General features: G+C 51.9%; 1 protein-coding gene and 1 pseudogene across 2 annotated transcripts; one reads left to right on the top strand and one right to left on the bottom strand.

The window, feature by feature from the left end:
• The first annotated feature begins 109 nt into the window (after positions 1 to 109).
• Positions 110 to 19515, top strand: P3H1 (prolyl 3-hydroxylase 1). 2 transcript variants are annotated; one of them, XM_067725766.1, is made up of 15 exons: positions 112 to 638; positions 5594 to 5746; positions 7092 to 7281; positions 7495 to 7626; positions 8473 to 8612; positions 13129 to 13218; positions 13524 to 13576; positions 13750 to 13871; positions 15542 to 15669; positions 15836 to 15931; positions 16362 to 16512; positions 17642 to 17759; positions 18150 to 18225; positions 18474 to 18614; positions 19043 to 19515. In XM_067725766.1, the coding sequence occupies exons 1-15, from the start codon at positions 174 to 176 to the stop codon at positions 19196 to 19198; spliced, it is 2211 nt and encodes a 736-aa protein (XP_067581867.1). In that variant the 5' UTR covers positions 112 to 173; the 3' UTR covers positions 19199 to 19515. The 2 variants fall into 2 exon arrangements, 1 of the variants encoding a protein (XP_067581867.1); XR_010940772.1 differs by lacking the exons at positions 18474 to 18614; positions 19043 to 19515 and adding an exon at positions 17371 to 17441 and having other exon boundaries at positions 110 to 638; positions 18150 to 18229.
• On the bottom strand, positions 4280 to 4790 carry LOC137218604 (mitochondrial intermembrane space import and assembly protein 40 pseudogene; annotated as a pseudogene).
• Positions 19516 to 20949: the final 1434 nt, after the last annotated feature.

The raw sequence follows: 20949 nt of genomic DNA, 5'->3' as shown, positions 1-20949 counted from the left end.
GGGGGAAGGCCAAAGAGGCGGTGCAGCCTCGTGGGCGTGCGCGGCCGGGTTTGGGAGGCGGGGCTTCACTCGGGGCGGGGCTTCACTCTGGGGCGGGGATTCCCGGGGGTGGGACTCGGGCTTCCCTGGCCTCCCTGGCCGGTGACCAGCGGTCCCGTTAGGTCTGAGCGGCCATGGCGGCGCGCTCGTTGAGGCTGCTGACCACATTGCTGGCGGTCGCCACCTCTGCCTGCCGGGCCGAGGCGGAGTCCGAGGTGGAATGGGACATGACGGCGCCTGATCTGCTCTTCGCGGAGGGGACCGCGGCCTATGCTCGCGGTGACTGGGCCGGGGTGGTTCTGAGCATGGAGCGGGCGTTGCGTTCGCGGGCCGCCCTGCGCGCCCTTCGCCTGCGCTGCCGCACCCGGTGTGCCGCCGACCTCCCGTGGGAGCTGGACCCGGACTCGCCCCACAGCCTGGCGCAGGCCTCGGGCGCCGCCGCCCTGCACGACCTACGCTTCTTCGGGGGCTTGCTGCGCCGCGCCGCTTGCCTGCGCCGCTGCCTCGGGCCGTCGGCCGCCCACTCGCTCAGCGAGGAGCTGGAATTGGAGTTCAGCAAGCGGAGCCCATACAACTACCTACAGGTCGCCTACTTCAAGGTGCAGATCTGCCTGGGCCCCGGGGCGGCCGGGGTCCTTCTGGGTGTGGTTGCCCCGGGGGAACTTGGGGGGCCAGGGAAGTGCTCGCGGAGAGGGAAAGTGGCGTCTTGGCCAGGGAGCTCTTCCCGGATCCAGGGAGAGCAGAGACCCTGCCGGGAGACCAGGCTCTCCGGTTCGCATAGGCAGATGGTGACCCCAAAGATCCAGCCGGGGTTAAGGCACAGACCAAGCAAAACTTGGTCTTGTGTTCCCCGAGAGGCCTCTTAGAGGGAACTACAGCGACAGCTTGGGTCTCTGATCCTAATTTTGTTGTAAGTTACCGAGTGAGAAGCTAAGACCTTTCTACAGTATCTTCCTTCCGGTTCGCTCTTCAGTGATGCTTTTCCTGCTGCCCGAGTGCAACAGCTTTCTTTCAGGACATGAGGTTGCCACGTCGCCAGTAGAGGCTGTCTGGCCCCTCCCTGTAAGGGACCCTCTGGCTGGTCGGTCAGGTTTCCAAAGAAAATGAGTACTTTTAGGAATTCCAGAGTGCCTTAAGTCCAAGTGTATACATAGATTTGGAGTGCTTCTGATTTATGATGATAATGAGAGCCAACACATACTTTCAGGCACTATTAAGTACTTTACGTTTATTAATTCATTTGCCCAGATTCTGGCAATATCCTGTAAAGTAAGTGCTGTTATTAGCCCATTTTGTTGGGGAAAAAACGAAGAAGGAGGGACTTCCCTGGTGGTGCAGTGGTTAAGAATCTGCCTGCCAATGCAGGGGACATGGGTTCGTTCCCTGGTCCGGGAAGATCCCACATGCCGCGGAGCAACTAAGCCCGTGCACCACAACTACTGAGCCTGCATGCCACAACTACTGAAGACCGCGTGCCTAGAGCCCGTGCTCCGCAACAAGAGAAGCCACCGCAATGAGAAACCTGCACACTGCAACAAACAGTAGCCCCCGCTAGCTGCAACTAGAGAAAGCCCGTGCGCAGCAATGAAGACCCAACGCAGCCAAAAATTAATTAATTAATTAATTAATTCTTAAAAAAAAAGGAAGAAGGAGCTGTGCCGGGTATCTATTATATCCATAGTTTAACAGACCTTCAATTCAACCTAAAGAGAGACTTAGAAAATCTTGGGGACCTCAAATTTCCACCTTTCCACAAGCATTATGCTTACACAGTTCTGGTCCATTCCTCCTAGTTTCCCAGAAGAGTGCTGGACTTGAAACCAAAATAATTGGGCTATGTCTTTGGTCATGTCACTTAACAGCACTTTTTAAAATTCTTTGACATTTACTGAATACTTACTACATCCCAGTTCTTGTACAGGTAATTAAAATGCTTCACTTTATATTTTTTTGTGTTACCTTGCTTTGCTGTTAAGAGTCACTTTAGTAGTAAGGGCTACTGAAAGGGTATGTACATCCAACTGTGGGAACACAAAGGAGGAGGAATCTAGCTTTGTGTCAGAGAAGTTAGACTTGAAAGAAGAGGTGACATTTGAAGCTGATCTCAAATATTGTTAGAGGAGAGGAAGGATGGCCATTCACGATAGAGTGGGGCCAGACTGGGAAGAGAATTCTGCAGGCTTCAAGGAGCCATCGTCAGAACTGGGCTGTAGAATGCTACTTCTGGAAGCCATGTGACGTAGGCCTTGGGAGAAGGAGAAAGTGGTGGCAGGGTGAACCATTAGGAGATGACTTCAGTTGTCCACATAAGAGAAAGAAATGAGGTGCTTCGTGCTTAGAGGGTAAAGAAGGGCTGGGGGGTGGGGTGAGGGGTGTGGAGATGGAGAACAGAGAAAGGCAAGAGCAGTCCTGAAAGATATGGGAGAGAGAATCAATCCATAAAAGGGACAGACTTGAGAGAATTTCTAATTTTATAATTAAGGCAACTGAGGTACAGAGATGGCAACTGTTGACCGTGGGTCACCTAGCTATTTGGGGGTCACAGCCAGGGCTGACTTCTTGTTTAGTGTGCATTTACTAGTACTGATGATCAGAAAAGAAAAAATATTTTTCTTAGCATATTACTAATGTGCTAGGATTTACATTTATTGAGCTAACATTTATTTTATTTTATTTTTGTAAAGGGAACGCTATTTATTTATTTATTTATTTGGCTGTGTTGGGTCTTTGTTTCTGTGCGAGGGCTTTCTCTAGTTGCGGCGAGCGGGGGCCACTCTTCATCGCGGTGCGCGGGCCTCTCACTATCGCGGCCTCTCTTGTTGCAGAGCACAGGCTCCAGACGCGCAGGCTCAGTAGTTGTGGCTCACGGGCCCAGTCGCTCCGCGGCATGTGGGATCTTCCCAGACCAGGGCTCGAACCCGTGTCCCCTGCATTGGCAGGCAGATTCTCAACCACTGCGCCACCAGGGAAGCCCGAGCTAACATTTATTAAGCACTTAATATGTGCCCAGAACCATGCGTTAGAAGCTGGATATATATCCTCTCATTTAACTTCCCCAGCAATCCTGTGAGGTAGTGAGTACTATCTTCAGATAACCGATTAGAGAACTGAGTTTAGAGAGTAAACTTTAACTTGCCTAAAGCCCCAACAAGTGAATAATTAAACCTACCTTTGTCACCAGTCTGACACCACAACCCATGTAATTAATCATTAGATCATCAGTGATTTTTTTTTCAGGTAAGAATCACGTTTTCCTTTTAATTGACACCGTTTCCTCTCTCGGGTGCTACTTTGGTAATGATTAGGTCCCCACCTCTCAAGAACATTGCATCTGAACAGGCTGAGACAGAGCCAGTGTGAACACAGACCCCAAACCAGGGCTTTTGGAATAACAAGAACAGAAAAAAACAGCCTTTCTCTTCACTTACAAAGGGAGTCACTCAGAGGGTCCAAAGCTCTGTTTTCCAAACGTAGAAAACCTGGAGCTCAATGCAAACTGGAAACCAAAATATATCAGAAATGGAGCATAGCGCTTCGTCAGATACTCAAGGGCTGATCATCCTGCCTCTTCTACAAGGAATGGCCCTGCCCCAGCATTTTTTTTTTTTTTTTTTTTTTTTTTGCAGTACACGGGCCTCTCACTGTTGTGGCCTCTCCTGTTGCGGAGCACAGGCTCCGGATGCGCAGGCTCAGCGGCCATGGCTCACGGGCCCAGCCGCTCCGCGGCATGTGGGATCTTCCCGGACCGGGGCACGAACCCGTGTCCCCTGCATCGGCAGGCAGGCTCTCAACCACTGCGCCACCAGGGAAGCCCCGCTCCAGTATTTTTAAAGGAAGATGTTTTGTTTCTATTTCACTTTCCAACTGGGTATAAAATCTACTAAAAGGGATACAATGAATCAGAATAAATCAGCTCGCTCACAAGAGACACTCTCAGATAATGATTTTTGGTTGCTGAGATTATTCAGCACGTTATTTCAAAGTGGCAACATTCAGGACAATCTGAGAAGAGAATTCAGAAGTGGCAGCTACATTTGCTGTTAGGTTCATGTGAGATACACATACACACAACCCATTTTTCAGTGTACATGTCAAGGGGCCAAGCCCCCGATCAGCACAATACGTTATTTTGTACATTACACGCACAGAACAACAGAGGGAGAGACACTTCCTTGGAGAGGTTCATACACTCTGAAGGAGGCTGGAGCCCAGCGCCCCAGGCCTGGGGCGTTAGCAGGCGTTAGCTGGACCCCTTCTGTTCTTTGGTCGCGGCGACCTCAGAAGCAGCCGATTCCTCTAATCGATCTGCTGGCTTCTCCTCCTCGTCTTCCTCCTGGGGATAGAGGTCCGGATACTTCTGCATGCACTCCTGCATGGCCTGGAACTGGTCTACACAGTCCGACCCCTTGACATCCTCTGTGCTGCAGTGGAAGCAGGAAAAGGCCTCCTTGAACTGTTCCCCACACGGGCCGCTGGCCATGCCCCCAAGGCACGGGCAGTTACAGCTGAGGTCTCCATTGGACAGGATCCGTCAGTGCTCCTCTTACAGATCATTGGGGTCGTCGGCCACCAGCCCCGCGTTGCTTGGAGTTTCATGGTCTTCTTTGGTCACAAATATGATTCGATCCTTCCCTTCCTGCCGGCAGTAGGCCACAGTGCAGCCCAGCATTCCGACCTCGCGGCGATTGTGGCGGCGGCCTCACGCCGTGACCTCTCCGCTGCCAGGCAGGCGGCTTGGAGACCCGCGCAGACCCACCTAGTGATTTATTTTGGATTCTACATAGGAAGCTGTATAATTTTGATATGCTGGAGTCCATTGCTATGGGCATGATTGTGACCTGTAGCACATTTTCCCCCCTCAGATTTCTGTATAGCCACTTATTTTAACCTCATGAGCCCTGGGCTTTGAAAAGTCAGAAGATGCCATGTCTGGATTTTGTATAGGATCTTAAGACTTTTCAGCCACCCACCTTTTCCCTGAATGTGTCAAAAACACGTACGCAGAGGAAAAAAATATATATATATACACATTATATATATATACATTATATATATACACATTATATATATATACACATACATTATATATATTTCCTCCCCCCCAGGCAGCTTCTTTGGCATGGTCTAATTGTTAACTGCTGTTTCTCCCCTACCCCTTAACTCTTGACTCCTTAGACTTTCTTCAGCTTAGTCGCCTCATCCAAAGCTCAAGAGTATATTATTTAGGCAGTCAGTCTTCCATAGCATTCCCCCTACAATACCACCTTTGTTTTAGAATAGAATGTTTACACTTCTGAAGCATTGCCTCCTGTAATTTGAGGAATCTCTAATGCTGATTTGGGAAATAGCTGAAAACCTGCCCAGGGCCCCGTGCTTCTAATCTCTGGTATGTAGTTCCTGCAATAGGTGTGTTTTCTGGGCTTGGCAGGGGCTGAGGCCCACTGAGCGGAAGGCTCGGGGAGGCGGGGATTTCCTGTTTACTGTGAACTGCACATTTGGACACAAACCATCAAGGTTTGGGTGTGGCAACCATGTTCTTGTTCCTCACCCGTAGATAAACAAGTTGGAGAAAGCCGTAGCAGCAGCTCACACCTTCTTCGTGGGCAACCCTGAGCACATGGAGATGCGTCAGAACCTGGACTATTACCAAACCATGTCTGGGGTGAAGGAAGCCGACTTCAAGGATCTTGAGGCCAAACCCCACATGGTGAAAACAAAAAACAAACAAGACACGCTATCCCTGTCTCTCGCTCTTTCTGTTTATAGTGACATTCACTAGGGTTGCTTTCTGATTACAGAAATAATGTATGTTCATTGTACAACATTAGAAAAATGCAAATACGCAAAAACCAGAAAGTAATCATCTATAATAGTGCCACCTTCAGAAAACCAGTAGTTGATATTTTGGCCTATTTTTTAAGTCTTCAGTATTTCTAATTTTTAAACCTAATTTGGCGTCATATTGTGTATGTATTTTTCATCATCCCTTTTGAACTGACATATGATGCTGATGCGTCTTTTCTCATGTCTTCAAGTTTTCTTTGAAAACACAATTTTTAGTGGCTGCATGACAATCCTTCTTCTGCACACGTCGTATTCATTTACTTGTCAAATTTTTTTGGTCATGTAGGTTTCTGCTTTTCACTACAGTGAGTGGTACAGTATTCCTCAATGTTCTTATTCTATTTATTTAGCAGGAAAAGTCTGTGTCCCATAAGAGGTATTGTCTATGATGACATAGCATTTTTAAAAAATATTTATTTATTTGGCTGCGCCGGGTCTTAGTTGTGGCCTGCGGGGAATCTTCGTTGCAGCACACGGGATCTTTAGTTGCCACAGGTGGGATCTAGTTCCCTGACCAGGGATTGAACCTGGGCCCCCTGCATTGGGAGCACAGAGCCTTAGCCACTGGACCACCAGGGAAGTCCCGATACAGCATTTTCATAAAGGGCATATGTTGTAGTTTAGAAATAGGCATATTAGAAACAACATCAAAATGACTTTTAAAAGTAAACTGTGTACATCTAGTACATTATACAACTGTACACAGTTTGGATTTTTTCTTTTTTTTTCTTTTTTAGTGATTCTGTGACAAATGAAAATGGTTATTGTCCGCAAGAAGGGAGCCATGTCCCACAGAGAGCAGAAGCAAAGTCTGTAATCAGCTGCAGCAGCCCAAATCCGTCCTTTCTGCTAGAAAGATTGCTTTCATCACCTCAAACCACATTCTGATAGCTAAGAGTTAAAATTTCTTTTATTAAATTTTTATTTTGAAAACTTGCAGCCCCACAAAAAAAGTGCAAGAAAATGACAGTGAATTCCCATATATCTTTCAAGTAGATTGAGCTAAATGTTTTTAAATTTCAAAAGAAAGTCAGATGTAAAGACTGACTAAGTAAAGACCATTTCCAGCAGGCTTTCTTTGTGTAGCAGCCACCCTTTCCATCCGTAACCTGAGAGGGCTACGGGGATGCCCGTGGAGGTGGCCGTGGGCAAGGAGGGAGGGCTGTCTGCAGTCTGCCCTGCATCTGAGTACCGCTTCCTCCCAGTAGCATGAGTTTCGGCTGGGAGTGCGCCTCTACTCCGAGGAGCAGCTGCAGGAAGCCGTGCCCCACCTGGAGACAGCGCTGCGGGAGTACTTCGCGGCAGACGAGGAGTGCCGTGCCCTCTGTGAAGGGCCCTACGACTACGACGGATACAACTACCTGGAATACAACGCCGACCTCTTCCAGGCCATCACAGGTGCGGGCCCCAAACCCAGCCCTCGGCCAGGTCTCTGGGTTCTGAGGGCAACAACGTGATTCTGCAGACACAGCATCTTCAGCCTCATTCCTGAATCTCTTAAATCCGGGAACCTGACTGAAAATTGCTTCCACTTGAATTTGTTCATCTTAAGCAGCATTTGAATCCTGGAAATTGACCTTATGGTTCTTCCCTCTCCTCGATTCCTTTCAGACCATTACGTCCAGGTCCTCAGCTGTAAGCAGAACTGTGTCACCGAGCTTGCTTCCCACCCAAGTCGAGAGAAGCCCTTTGAAGACTTCCTCCCATCGCATTATAATTATCTGCAGTTTGCCTACTACAACAGTAAGGCCTCCCTTCTCTTTCTCAGCTGCTTTTCACTAAGCCAAAAGCAAGGAAGGCAGGGATCATGGCCACTGTGCTTCTTCAGGCTGTTTGGTTTCTCTCTTGGGCTCTGGCAGGCAGCATGCCAGGTGATCCCTGAATACCCTGTTACAAGCCACCTTCCAAGAAGCAGTACCAGCAGCCTGAGAAGCTGGGGGAGGGAGACTCTAGGGCCTCACCCTCTGGTGCCCTCTATAACATTTATAATCTCATTTTGCACCTGAGTTAAGTTATAGTAAAGGCAAGGGTGTGCTTCCATTTAAACCAGCTCACAGGGCATTTCCCCGCCCTTCTCCCTCATGTAGCACTGATGCTCTGGGGTGGGGTGAGGGGGCTGTCAGTATCCAGAAAAGCAACAAGTCAGCGGGTCTTTACTGAGTCCCCACTGTGTGCTAAGCATCACAGCATATTCAAGAATATACACTTTTATGGTTGAGGAGACCAACACGTATCAACAAGAACTCTGCGAAAGAGACAATCTGCTATTGGAATCTTCCCTTCTCTTCTGAAAATCCATAGGGAAGAAAAGGTAGGAAGACAGGGGAATATTCCTGAAATTGGTCTACTGATTGGGAATATTAGGGCCAATGTTTGAATTACTTGCAGGCACTGAGCACCTTAAAAATCAATCGTATATTCTATCATTTATTCTGCAACTTCTCCCGCCAAATCAGGCAGTCGTGTTATGTAGCTGGTGCCACCTTGCCATGTCATCATTGCCTCGAGCTGTGCTGAGACTGAACACTGGGCGGTTCACGGTACCCAGGATTCGATGCTTTCTTCTCAGCCATATTTTCCCCTTTGCAGTTGGGAATTACACACAGGCCATTGAATGTGCCAAGACCTATCTCCTCTTCTTCCCCAATGATGAGGTGATGAGCCAGAATCTGGCCTACTACACAGCCATGCTTGGAGAAGAGCAAGCCAGATCCATCGGCCCCCGTGAGGTGAGAGACTTGCATTACTTTGGGTGGCTGCCAGCTGAACCCAGACCAGAAAGCAGAGAGTGGGGTAGAGGAGGAGGAGCTGGGGCTGCTCGGGCAGTGAGGGGTGGGGGCAGGTTGCCTGGGTGGGTGTGAGTGCACAGAAAGCGGGGAATAAGCCAGTACCTTAATTAGCACAATCTGGGCCCCGAAGTCTGTGCTCCGAGTCGGCAGGGAAAAGCAGAACTGCAAAGCAGCCATGTTCTTTCCCTTTCTCAGCACCTCCACTTTGAGACTTGACTTGGCCAAGATATATCATTTTCTACTTCATGCTAAATTTTTTTTTCACTCAACTCTTTTCTGCCTCGGTTTTCTTCCCCGCCCCCGCTTCTTTCTGCCATTGTTCTGTCTCTCCCTGTTTCAGCATTATACCCATCTCACTCCCAAACGAGGAAAAAAATCTATGTAATAGAAAGACTAAAATGAAAGGCACTGAAGTGGAAGCAGGCCCACGCCTGCACTGCCGGGGGGACTGCACTTTGTGCTGTTCACTTCACAATGGCTATTTCTGGAATTACGGGTGATTTTTGTGTTTTGCTCCTTTATATTTTCTAAATTCCCTGCAGTGAATGGGCATCATTTTTGTATTAAAAACATGAAAAGTTCTCTGTTTTTAACTTAATGAAGTTCAATACTGCGAACCTCGATATTTGTACATATGCCTTGCACAGGCCCTAGATCCTCTCCTTCTTGAGCCCAGAACAATGAGGTGGATTTGAAGTCACTAATCTGGACTCAAGTCCTGGCTCCTCTACTTACTAGCCATGTGATTTTTGACGCATCATGTGGAATCTTAGTCATGCTGCACTGCCCTTCTGAGTCTCATTTTCTCCTTCTGTAAAATAGGATTATGGTTCTTGCTCTGTCTTCAACACAGGACAAGTGTGAGCGTCAAATGAGATAGTGAGCCGACAGGTGCTGTACAAAGTGTTGTGTGGACAGGTGGCATCACAGGGGTCTTGCTGATGGTACATAAGTAGCGGGTGGCGGGTTTTCTTACCTCTAACTTCAGCCACCTCCTGAGATGGGGTGGCTTGTCACTGTGGCCCTCAATCACTTGTGTCCTGCTGGCCTCTCCAAAACCCAATCTTACAGTCTGTAAAAATAGCTGTAACTTTGGATCCGTTTTTCCTTTTGTCAAAGAAAAAAAAAAGTTAGATAGCTACAGTGACTCTAGAGGCCCCTCAGTTGTGTATGCAACAAGTCTATTGGACACATGTAGCGGGTGAGAAAGCAGGCACACCCCTGGGCTGTTGGTAGGGCTGCAAACTACTGTTCATGTACCCAGAGATCTGACTGCCGGGGATTCACCCTTGGCTGTACTACACAAGCGTGCAAAGGTAAACGTGCACAGATGTGCATCAGAAGTCCGCCGCTAAAAGCAAAAAACTGGAAACAAGCTCAATGCTATCAATTTGGGGAACTGGTTAAATAAAATTGGCACGTTCGTTCAATGACATACAAGATAAGCATTATGTTGCTTGAGTGGATTCCTACGTACCAATATGAAATTGTCTCCGTGATGTAATTTTAGGTAAAGAAAAGGAAGACATAGAACTGTAGTGGTATTCTATTTACATTTTTTGGTAGTACGTATATATTTTGAAGTTTTTTAACTTTCTGCACAGATTGGTAAGAAACTGTTCATCAGGATTAACCCCCCCACCCCCAGGCATGGGCCTGTGGGTCAGGGGCTAGGTGGGGGAGGACTGAACATTTCTATGTATGTCTCTCGATACTCCGGGGGTTTCTTTTAGCTACACTTGTACTACTTTCATGTCTTTTTGAATGCCATCTAAAACCGCCTTGGAAAGGTGTACAATCCGAGGTCTGTAAAATGCTGTGGTGAATATCATAGTAGAGGGGTCCGCGAGCTAGAGTGGGAGCACGCAGGAAAAGTAAGCAACTGGCGGGTCCGGGAAGGCTTCACAAGAGGCAGTGGTGTTGACAATTGGTTTTAAAAGCCTTCAGTAGGTGAACGAGTCAGAGAAGGGCCTTTTAGATGGAGAGCAGCATATGCAAACCACCTGGACAACAGTCCCGTGTGAACGGAAGATGGTGCTGGGGAGTTGCAGGCAATGAGGCCCGGGAGGGTCAGATTTTTGAGGGGTCTTGAGTGCCTCTCCAGGACCTTGGACCCTACTGTGTGAGGCAGGCAGTGGTGAGCCGTCAAAGGGTTTTAAGCAGCCTGATGTCATGTGATGGGGCAGGGCTCAGAATGGGAGGTGCTGGAGGCCGTCACGGTGCAGAGAGAGCCACCGAGGCCTGAGTGAGGTGGGGGGCGGGAGGAGGGGAGAGGTGGAACTGGCGGTGGGCCAGGGGTTCATGCCTCCCTCCTCTCAGGGTCTAATTAGGCACCACGTTCCCAGCCTGGGAGACACGTGCATGGCGCTGGCCGCGGGGCACGCAGGTGGCAGGATTCCGCCCTCACAGCCTCCTGCCCTGCCCGCACTCCAGCCCAGGGTGGCTCATTTTTCCTCTGTTCACTGGGAGAAGCAGGTGGATGATGCGGCAGTAACAGACCTCCCATTCTGGTTGTGTGGCGCTTACTGTGGAAAATAAGCACCCTTCAAATATGCGTGGCATTTTATAGTTTACAAAAATTTTTCATAGCTTTTCTTTCGTTTGATTCTCATAACAACCCAGTGAGGTGGGGTCATCAACCTACCCTGAAGTTAAAAACCAAGGCTCGGGCTTCCCTGGTGGCACAGTGGTTGAGAGTCTGCCTGCCGATGCAGGGGACACGGGTTCGTGCCCTGGTCCGGGGAAGATCCCACATGCCGCGGAGCGGCTGGGCCCGTGAGCCATGGCCGCTGAGCCTGCGCGTCCGGAGCCTGTGCTTCGCAACGGGAGAGGCCCGCGTACCGCAAAAAAAAAAAAAAAGAAAACCAAGGCTCTTCCTTCTTGGATCCGCAATCCTGAGAGTCTCTAGTAACCCTCCTCTTGCCACCCCCTCCCATATGGAGACTGGTTACCTTGTCGTTGTCCTCTTGGGCCGCTAGATGGTGACCGTCTGGATTTGAGATGGCGCGTCTCCTAGTCTCTTTGCTTGGTTAAGATCCCTCCCCCTGACCCTTTACAGTCATATTAGTGAGTCTGGGGCAGAAATGGAAAATAAGTGGTCAGTCTACCATTTCTAACTAGAACTGCCCTTCTGGAAAGAAGGTAACTAACATCTGTTGAGCGCTGTCCCAGGCCAAGCACTGAGCTAGGTGGTTTATACCCATCATCGCGTTTAATCATCACAGGCACCCCGTGAGGTGGGTGCTATTCTTGCCGTTTTCGAGATGAGGACATTTAGGCTCCAGGAGATGAATTAACTTGTGTAGCAGCCTATGGCTGCCCATGGTGACCGGAATCTCTGTTTCCCTGCTTTATTCCAGTGCCGGCACAGTTCTGACACGTAGCTGATACTCAGTACATCAGTGTTGAATGAGTAAATGGTAGAAGTGGGACTTGCTCCCTGGCAGGCTCATAGAGCAGCTGGAGAGGGTTAAAGGAGATGACACATGCCTAGCTTGGTGTCCAGTACTAGGTGAGGGGGGCCAGTTGTTTAAACTCCTTAGGAGAAAATTTCCATCTTCCTCTTGGGTAAATATAAGAGGTGATATAGGCCTCATTGACGCCTTCAAAGTTTTCCTTATTGCCCTCATCTTTTATTTCAACTGATGATGTCTTCTTTTTCTTTTCCTTCCTTCTTCTGCTGCTGGGAGACTAGCAGGGCACCTAGGGAAAGATGTGACCCCAGAAGGTACTTAGTTTCCCTGCCCTGGGTAAGCCCTACCACTGAGCACGTGTGGGAATGGCCGGATGCTGGACCCAGCTGCTCCTGCACTGGCCCAACTCCCGGGAGGGATACCGTCCACTCCAAGTCTCAGGGGAGGCAGATGGCATAGGAAAAAGCACGTGGGCTTTAGGATTGGAGAGACCCAGGCTTGGATGTAGGTCCCTGCTCTATCATCTCCTATAGTGTCACCCCAAACAAGTCGCATATCCCCTCTGTACCTCAGTGTCTTTGTCTGTAAAATGAGGATAATCTCATCAACCTCCAAGGTGGCTGTAAAGATTAAATGAATAACGTAGGAGTCACCTAACACCTAGGTTTTTCTTCCCCTGTGTGTTGAACTCCTGTGGAAGTCAAGAAGGAGTAATTTTCCTTCCTTAAAGAGTATTTCCTGAGAATCCTCAGGTTTTCTGCCTCAGAGATTAACGGCAGGGGAAGGAAAGGGGGCTGTTTACCTATAAGGGAAGCCTGGCTATGCCACCCTCAGAGGGGCTGCTTGTGTCAGGCAAGAGGAACCCTTGAGCACAGACGTGAGACTTTTATCCCAAACGGGGGGACGGACACACTAGTGATAGTGGGAGAGGAAGCCTTGGGTCGCACGGGGGGCAACAGTGTGGCACCTAGGGGTGGGGAGTGCGGGCTAGAGTCAGCGGCGGAGCTGAGTACCAGGGCGTCCCTCCCACTGCGTTTCCTCAGAGTGCCCAGGAGTACCACCAGCGAAGCCTGCTGGAGAAAGAACTGCTCTTCTTCGCTTATGACGTTTTTGGAATTCCCTTTGTTGACCCGGTGAGCCAGGGTGCAGGAAGCCGGAGTGGGGCAGGGATGCAAGGGATGGGCTGAGCTGTACACCGTGTGCCACTGGGGAGAGGGCCGTTGCGGGGTTGAGCCAAAGAGGAGATCTGCGTGGACGAGAGACGGGGAATTCTGGGCAGCCAGGTACAGGTGACTCAGTTCCAGAGACCTCTCACTTTATCTCCTGAAAGGAGGCCGGTGAGAAGGTGGATTCCCTGTAGGCCCTAGTATGTGCATCGAGACCTGGAAGATTCAGCAGGTCACCCGACACTGTTCATTTTTTCCTGCTCTGCTTTTAGGATTCATGGACTCCAGAAGAGGTGATTCCCAAGAGACTGCAAGAGAAACAGAAGTGAGGGCCTTGAAGAAACTGCATGATTGGATCGGTGTGATGAAGCACTTGAGGCTTCCTGAGCCCAGGCAGAGGCAGATGTGAACTCCTGGCAAGGGGTGGGCAGGTCCAGTCTGGGAAGCTGGGGTGGGAGCCTGGCTGGAATACAGCCCTCAGACTGGCTGTGCTCACAGGTCAGAACGGGAAACAGCCGCCCGCATCTCCCAGGAGATCGGAAACCTTATGAAGGAGATTGAGACCCTCGTGGAAGAGAAGACCAAGGAGTCGCTGGACGTGAACAGGCTGACCCAGGAAGGTGAGAGGACGAGCGTGGGGCCACCTCGGCTGTCGTGGAGGCAGCAAGGCTGGGGGTCCCCATGTTAGCTGGGCAGCTCCCCTTAGAGAGCAGCCTCAGGATGCGAGCTGGCACGAGTCAGGGCTCACCCCCGCCGTGGCCTTTCTTCCCTCACCCACGGGACTTCCACCTGCAAAGAGCACTGAGAATTGGCCTTTGGTTAAGAAGTAAGACTCCTGAGTCACAGTGACACTAGTTTAGTTTGCTTCAGTAAGTATTTATAGGAGACAACTTGTCCTCTCTCCTTACCCCCAAACTGTTTTCTCCCAGCTGCCATCATTTGTCCTGTTACCAAGGCTCAAAATCTTCAGCTCTCCTCTGGTGCCCCCTTGCCCATCCCCTCCAATCCTCTGCCAGTTAGGACTCTGCTCTCTTTCTCTCTCCCCAACCCTTTTCTTGTCCCATGGCCTCAGGCGTGCATCAGGCCCCCAGCCCCTGCTCTCTGCACTCATCTTTCCTCCTCCAATCTGTCCTTGCCCCTTCCCACCTGGGGGCTAGACCAGTCTTCCAAACACAGGGACTCTGATGCCGTCCTCCCTGCCTGCCCCTGTAACCGTATGTTCTACCATTCCCCGTTTATGCCTCCTCTTCGTCCTTGGGCCGCTCTCTGCTCACAAGCCTTTGTTCAGGCCCACGCCTCCTCCTAGACACTTGCCATCATCTCTCCCCGTGAGGCGCCTCGGACCCACCCTACAGAGCCTTTCTTAAACTCCAGGCCAGTTGGGATCCCCATCCCCGTTTCTGTTGAACTTCCAAGGCACTTCGTACTTTCACAAGGTCTGCCTTGTGTTGGTCATTTGTGTAACTGTTGGAACAGGTGCTGTCTTCAGGTGTTAATCCCTTGCCTTTTCTAGCACAGTGCTTGGCACACGCTGAGGCCTCAGTAAATAACAGATGGAGTGGAATTGGGTCTGTGGTATGTCCCCAGCACAGGGAGACACCAGGAGAAATAGAAGAGAGAAAGGCTGGCCTGTACTCTACAGTTGCTTCAATTAACAAGTGCTTAATTTAATGAGATTAGCATGTTAAAGAATTTGTCCAGCATTCCTTTGTTTTCAGAGAGCTTTCACCCTGTTATTTCTCTTGATTCTCATAATCGCCTGGGAAGTGGGTTGGGCAGATTGTAAGATCCTCATTTTAAATAGATGATGATATGATGGTAGCTAAACTTTTCAGCATTTACTAGGTGCCAAGTATCGTGCTAAACTTTTAAGTTGTCTTACTGTTCTTTACATCAAACTTACGAGGTAGATGCTGTTTTACAGATGAGATAAGGCTCAGGGAAGTTAAGTAACTTGCCAAGGTCACACAGCTAGTAAGTGGAGGATCCAGGAGTCAAACCCAGTTCTTTCTGGTCCTGAACTCATGTTTTAGGAATGTCTTTATGATGTTTCCTCAACAATGCGTGAAAGCCCAGGAGTCAACAGCTGTGGACCAGGACTTGGATCTCCTGCCTGTCAGCTCTAAGTTCCATCCTCTGGACCACCCTACCTTTCGAAGCGACCCAACGGGAGGTTTCTCTGGTGAACAGGAAACACCTGGAATTTCTCTTCCTTACAGCAAGGCAATATCTGATGGAGAGTGTCTGGACAGAACTGCTGCTGGATTTAGCTGGTGTCATTGCTTTGCAGGTGGCCCCCTGCTTTATGACGGTATCAGACTCACCATGACCTCCAAAGTCTTGAACGGTTCCCAGCGGGTGGTGATGGATGGTGTAATCTCTGAGGATGAGTGCCGGGAGCTGCAGAGACTGACCAATGTGAGGGAACCCGGTGACCATGCCATCTCCCTAAGGGCCCAGCTTCCCCCGACTAGGTGCCTCTTAGGTGCTGAACGATTGCCTGCCCCTTGCTGCGGGCAGTCGACCACCTCTTCTTGGGCCCTCAGCTGCCTGGCTAACTCCACCTGTTTTTGGGGCCTCGTAGGCAGCAGCAACTTTAGGAGATGGCTACCGGGGTCAGACCTCCCCGCACACTCCCAGCGAAAAGTTCTATGGCGTCACTGTCTTCAAGGCCCTCAAGGTAGGGTCAGTACTCTGTTCTGGAGTGTGGAGAAGGGGGAGGGGGACGCACAGGCTCTGGGGAGGAGTTGGAGATGGTGGTAGGAAAGGTAAAGTGTCCGCCTGTCAGCGTTCCAGCTGCCACGGAGGCAGGATAAACCATGCTGGGTGAGCTTGACTTCTGAACCATGGCTGTTAGTGTAATAATGAGGCAAGCAAGCAAGACTGATACCCAAGCTTGAGAGCGCTTTCTGAAGAACCGCTCTACTTCTGAGCAGGTTACTCAAAGAGAAATGTGAAGGCGAGGGGAGGGGGCGGTGGCAGAGAGTCGTGGATGGGAAGCAGAGGGACTGGTCCTTGGCGGGCACAAGGAGCGGGGCCTGGCGCCCCTATGGTCTCTGTTGGCCCGCAGAGGAGCGTGCAGCGTAGCTGACCACTGGTCTCCTCGGCAGCTGGGACAGGAAGGGAAGGTTCCTCTGCAGAGCGCTCACCTGTACTACAACGTGACGGAGAAGGTGCGGCGTGTCATGGCGTCCTACTTCCACCTGGACAGCCCCCTCTACTTCTCCTACTCCCACCTGGTGTGCCGCACCGCGATCGAAGGTGGGCCTCCCTCAACCCGCAGCCCCCGTGCAGCACACACTGCCCACCCAGGCACCAGCTGGATGCGGAGGACGCGGAGGAGAGCAGGATATGGTCCCTTTCATCCTGCTGGGGAACCAACGTAAACCACTGCGATGAGTGCAGCAGAGGAAGTTCGAGTCAGTCTCCCCGGGGAGTCGGGAGGGCTTCCCAGAGGAGGTGATGAGAGCTGCGCAGGATGAATAGGAGTTGTGGAGTAGACGGGGCAGCGGGAGGACGTTGGAGCCGGAGGCAGCAGCATGAGCAGAGGAGTGGAGGCATCGAGCAGCCGGCAGCTGGGGGACTAAGAAAGTGGCCACTTCTGGAGCGTAAGGTCAAGGGGGGACGGGGGGCAGCCACGTAAGACTGGTGAGGCCCTCAGAAGCCAAATGACGGAGCGCTGCATTCAAGAGTATTTTGCATCCTGTAAGTCAGTGGTTCTCAACGCTGGTACTGGGCATACAGGGGTCCTTAGGTGAATCATGATCTGCGTTGCAAGTTCTCTGTCACTAATTGTTAAATACCAAATTTCTGAGAGAACTACTTATTTTACAAGTTAGGGCAGGCTGGAGGTTGTTCATCGTTCACTCTCCCTCTGTCACGTTCCCTTTTGCATTCCCTAGGAGGGGTGAGGCACGGCCAGTGTCCAGGAACCACACGTGACCCACAGCCGGGTCTGTCATGCCAGAGCCTTCAGCGGCCCCTGGTGCCGATATGACCCTGATGGGCAGCAGAGATTAGAGGGCTTTACTCTCCCTCAGAAAGTTTGGAATTCTATCAAAATCTGGGCACACCCAAGGAATGTGCCAGACTCGCAACTGTGTGTGTCCCGTCCTCCAGGTGGGGGCCCAGGGGCCTGGGCAGCGGGAAGCCAGGAAGCCAGGAAGAGTCGGCAGGCGGTGAAGGGCTGGGTGAGGCCTTGTTTTTACTCACCGAGGTTAAGGGTTTAAGGTTAGGCCTGCTGCTCTGTGTCTAAAGACTTGGAGAGCGTGGATCCAACCAGAGGAAGGGAAGCTGGTCAGCAGTGACCCCCCTGCCCTCGCATGCCAGCAGGAGAGCTGCAGTGTCCCCTGAGGTGCCCCAGTACTAACGTGTGTCTCCGTGGCCGCAGAGGCACAGGCCGAGAGGAAGGATGGTAGCCACCCCGTCCACGTGGACAACTGCATCCTGAACGCGGAGGCCCTCGTGTGCATCAAGGAGCCCCCCGCCTACACCTTCCGGGACTACAGGTGCCAACTCTGCTCTGAGGCCCCCAGGGCCCTGTGCCCTGCCCCCTCCCCCAACACATGCGTGTTTGGGACCAGCTCCTCCCAGCGTCCAGGATCCTCTGGATTGGGAGTCAGATAACACGGGAATCATTACAGAGCAGTGTGAGAGTAGGACAGGGAAAGGTAGACTTGGTACAGAAGCACCCCAGAGAAGGGCATGGTGGATTCTCAGGGGCGAGGGTAGGGAGGCGGGAAGGTCAGGAGTCGTGTCCGTGAGGCTTCAGAGAAGGCCCCCCCCCCCCCCCCCCCCGCTGCTGGTTGGGAGCACTTGGAGATAAAGGCACTGGAGCCGTGGGTGTCTGAGGGGCGGGAAGAGGAAGTCGGTGTCGAGGTGCTCTCTGCCTTTCCCAGTGCCATTCTTTACCTGAACGCAGACTTCGACGGAGGAAACTTTTTTTTCACTGAACTAGATGCCAAGACTGTGACGGTGAGTGTGCCCTCGTCCCCATCCCTGGGAGGGGAGACACAACCTCAAGGTGCAGGGGGCCCTTCTGGTGGCCAGCACTCCCCTCCCCAAACCAGGGGGCCTCTGCCTAGTCGCCTGTTCTCTTTAGCTCTGGTCTTTGGGAAGCCAGGCAGAGGAGCCATCCCCTCCTGGACCTGAATGACCCCATGTCCCTTCTGAAGGCAGGTTATGGTCTCTGTCCTGTGTACCCCCCTCTGCGTCCCCTTTAGGCAGAGGTGCAGCCCCAGTGCGGAAGGGCCGTGGGATTCTCTTCGGGCACAGAAAACCCGCATGGAGTGAAGGCTGTCACCAGAGGGCAGCGCTGTGCCATCGCCCTGTGGTTCACTTTGGACGCTCGACACAGCGAGCGGGTGAGAGCAGTTGGCTGAGAGCAGTTGGCGCTGCTGTGACCTGTTCCTGGCAGGGCCCTTGTTCTGCTTCCACCTTCCCCAGTCCCATTGCCGATGCTTAGACGTGAGAGAAGCACTGGGCTTGGGAGTCCATAGAGACTCCTCGCTTCGGCACTGTGTCACCGTGGTCCCCGGCCCTTCTTCCTGCCTTGGGAATGGGGCTCCAGGTGGGGGGCAGTGGGGACAATATGGGGAGTGATCCTGGTTCTTGGTCCCTCGCTGGGTACCACCTCTGCTGCCTCTGCCCAAGGAGTAGGACCTGCTGGGATTAGGATGAGCTCGGAGGCCACTGGAGAAGAGCCTTCTTGTTCTCCAGGAAGTAGCACCTGAGAGATGGTGAGTGCCTGGTCCAGAGGCCTCTCTGAACAGCCAGGGGTTTGTCCTTGCAGGACAGGGTGCAGGCGGATGACCTGGTGAAGATGCTCTTTAGCCCAGAAGAGACGGACCTCCCCCATGAACAGCCCCAAGAAGCCCAGGAGGGACCCCCCAAGCCCGTACAGGGGTCTGTCTCCAGCAGTGAGTCAGGGCACAAGGATGAGCTCTGACAGCTCACATGTGGACGGTGATCAGACCCACGTGAGGAACTCTGTCCTGCACCCTGGACTGGCCAGCCTCGGGTGAGGAGCGGTGGGGAACTTAGGTCTGCCCCCCAGCTAAGGGGACTTTGCTCATAGCCGTCCACATGGTGCTACTGCCTTTGGAGTGGACATAGCAGGACGGCCCTCTCCCCCGGGCCTGACCAAGGGCTCAGGACGCAGGCCCAGAGCCACTCCGGGGGCCTGCACAGGCAGCCGCGTCACAGCAATACAGTATTTAAGTGCCTGTGTAGACCACCAAAGAATAAATGATTCGTGGTTTTTTACTCGGTGGTTTGTTCAGAGTGGAAATGTGCCCGTTGGCCCCGGAGGTCTCACTTGATAAACATTGCTCTGGAGGGCCTTCCCTGGAGGCTCAGTGGTTGAGAGTCCGCCTGCCGATGCAGCGGACACGGGTTCGTGCCTCGGTCCAGGAAGATCCCACATGCCGTGGAGCGGCTGGGCCCGTGAGCCATGGCCGCTGAGCCTGCGCGTCCGGAGCCTGTGCTCCGCAACGGGAGAGGCCACAACAGTGAGAGGCCCCGCGGACCGCAAAAAAAAAAAAAAAAAAAAATTGCTCTGGGCAGGATGCAGTGGCAGGCATGGTGTGAAGAGGCCTAGCTCTGTACCCGGCTTGGCCACTTCCTGTGCAGTCTCAGGCCAGACCCTTAACCTCAGGGACCTCAGGGTTGTCATATGTATAACGGGGACCATAATCGCTGCTCTGCCCACCTCTGGGCAGTTGTGGGGCCCACATGCGACGCCGACGTGACAGCATTTTGTAAACTGGAACGCTCTGGGTGGATGGCAGGGATTATTCCTAATCCTTCTCTGGCAGCTAGCAGCGGTCAGCAGTGCTCTGGCATGTTGCCCCCGTGTCGGCCACATGCATCCTGCTCTGATGTCTGGCCTCAGGGTCCTCATACCTCAGGGCTTCCATGTGCAGGACAACACACACCTCTAGGAGACGAAGTAAGAGCAGACCTGGAGATTCAGCTCCTCGGGCCACAAGCCCATCTCCCTCCGGGGCTTGAGATGCAGTGGGGTCGTGAGTTGGGAACCTGCACCCTGAGAGCCCATTTATTCAACCAACCAGTGTTTATTGATTGAGCACCAGCTAAGTGCTGGTGCTGGGAATATGGTGTCAAACCAAACAAGTCCCAGCCCTCACAGAGCTTCTATTTTAGTAAGGGAGACAGGTAACAAACACATAAATGTGTGTGTGTGTAATCCTTTGAGGTAGAAAAGAAGGCCGGTCAGGCCCTGAGGAGAAGGCAACAGCAAGGAGGCCGACGTGCTGACACAGAGCAGCCAGTGAGGTCAGGGTCCCTGGGGCCTGGTCGGCCACTGAGAGCACCTGGGCTTTGACCCAGTGGGACAGGAGCCCTTGGGGGGTTTTGAGCAGGGCGGTGAGAGCATCTGACTTACATTTGAAAGGCCTCAGTGAAGAATGTATGTGGAGAATGGGCTACAAGGGCAAGAACTGAGACAAGGAGAGCAGAACGGAGGCTGCTGCAAAGACCCCGGGGGAGATAGAGGTGTTGTGGATCAGGTGTTGCCAGCGAAGGCAGCGAAAAGGTCAGGTTCTGGCTCATTAAAGTAGAGCTGACAGGAGTTGCTGATCAGTTGGATGGTAAGGGGAGGAGCAACAAGAAGGATTAGGCCGGGCTTCCCTGGTGGCGCAGTGGTTGAGAGTCCGCCTGCTGATTCAGGGGACGTGG

Source organism: Pseudorca crassidens, chromosome 2 (genome assembly GCF_039906515.1).
Source record: "Pseudorca crassidens isolate mPseCra1 chromosome 2, mPseCra1.hap1, whole genome shotgun sequence".
Lineage (NCBI taxonomy): Eukaryota > Metazoa > Chordata > Mammalia > Artiodactyla > Delphinidae > Pseudorca > Pseudorca crassidens.
Note: the sequence above shows the minus strand (reverse complement) of the source record. Positions and strands in the feature narration are given on the sequence as shown.

Bases quoted from the DNA above. Each gene is read 5' to 3' on its own strand.
- P3H1 (XM_067725766.1), top strand. From the start codon at position 174: ATGGCGGCGCGCTCGTTGAGGCTGCTGACCACATTGCTGGCGGTCGCC. The intron at 15,670-15,835 runs GTGAGGGAACCC...GGGGCCTCGTAG, and splicing joins AGCTGCAGAGACTGACCAAT to GCAGCAGCAACTTTAGGAGA. The intron at 17,760-18,149 runs GTGCCAACTCTG...TGCCTTTCCCAG, and splicing joins TACACCTTCCGGGACTACAG to TGCCATTCTTTACCTGAACG.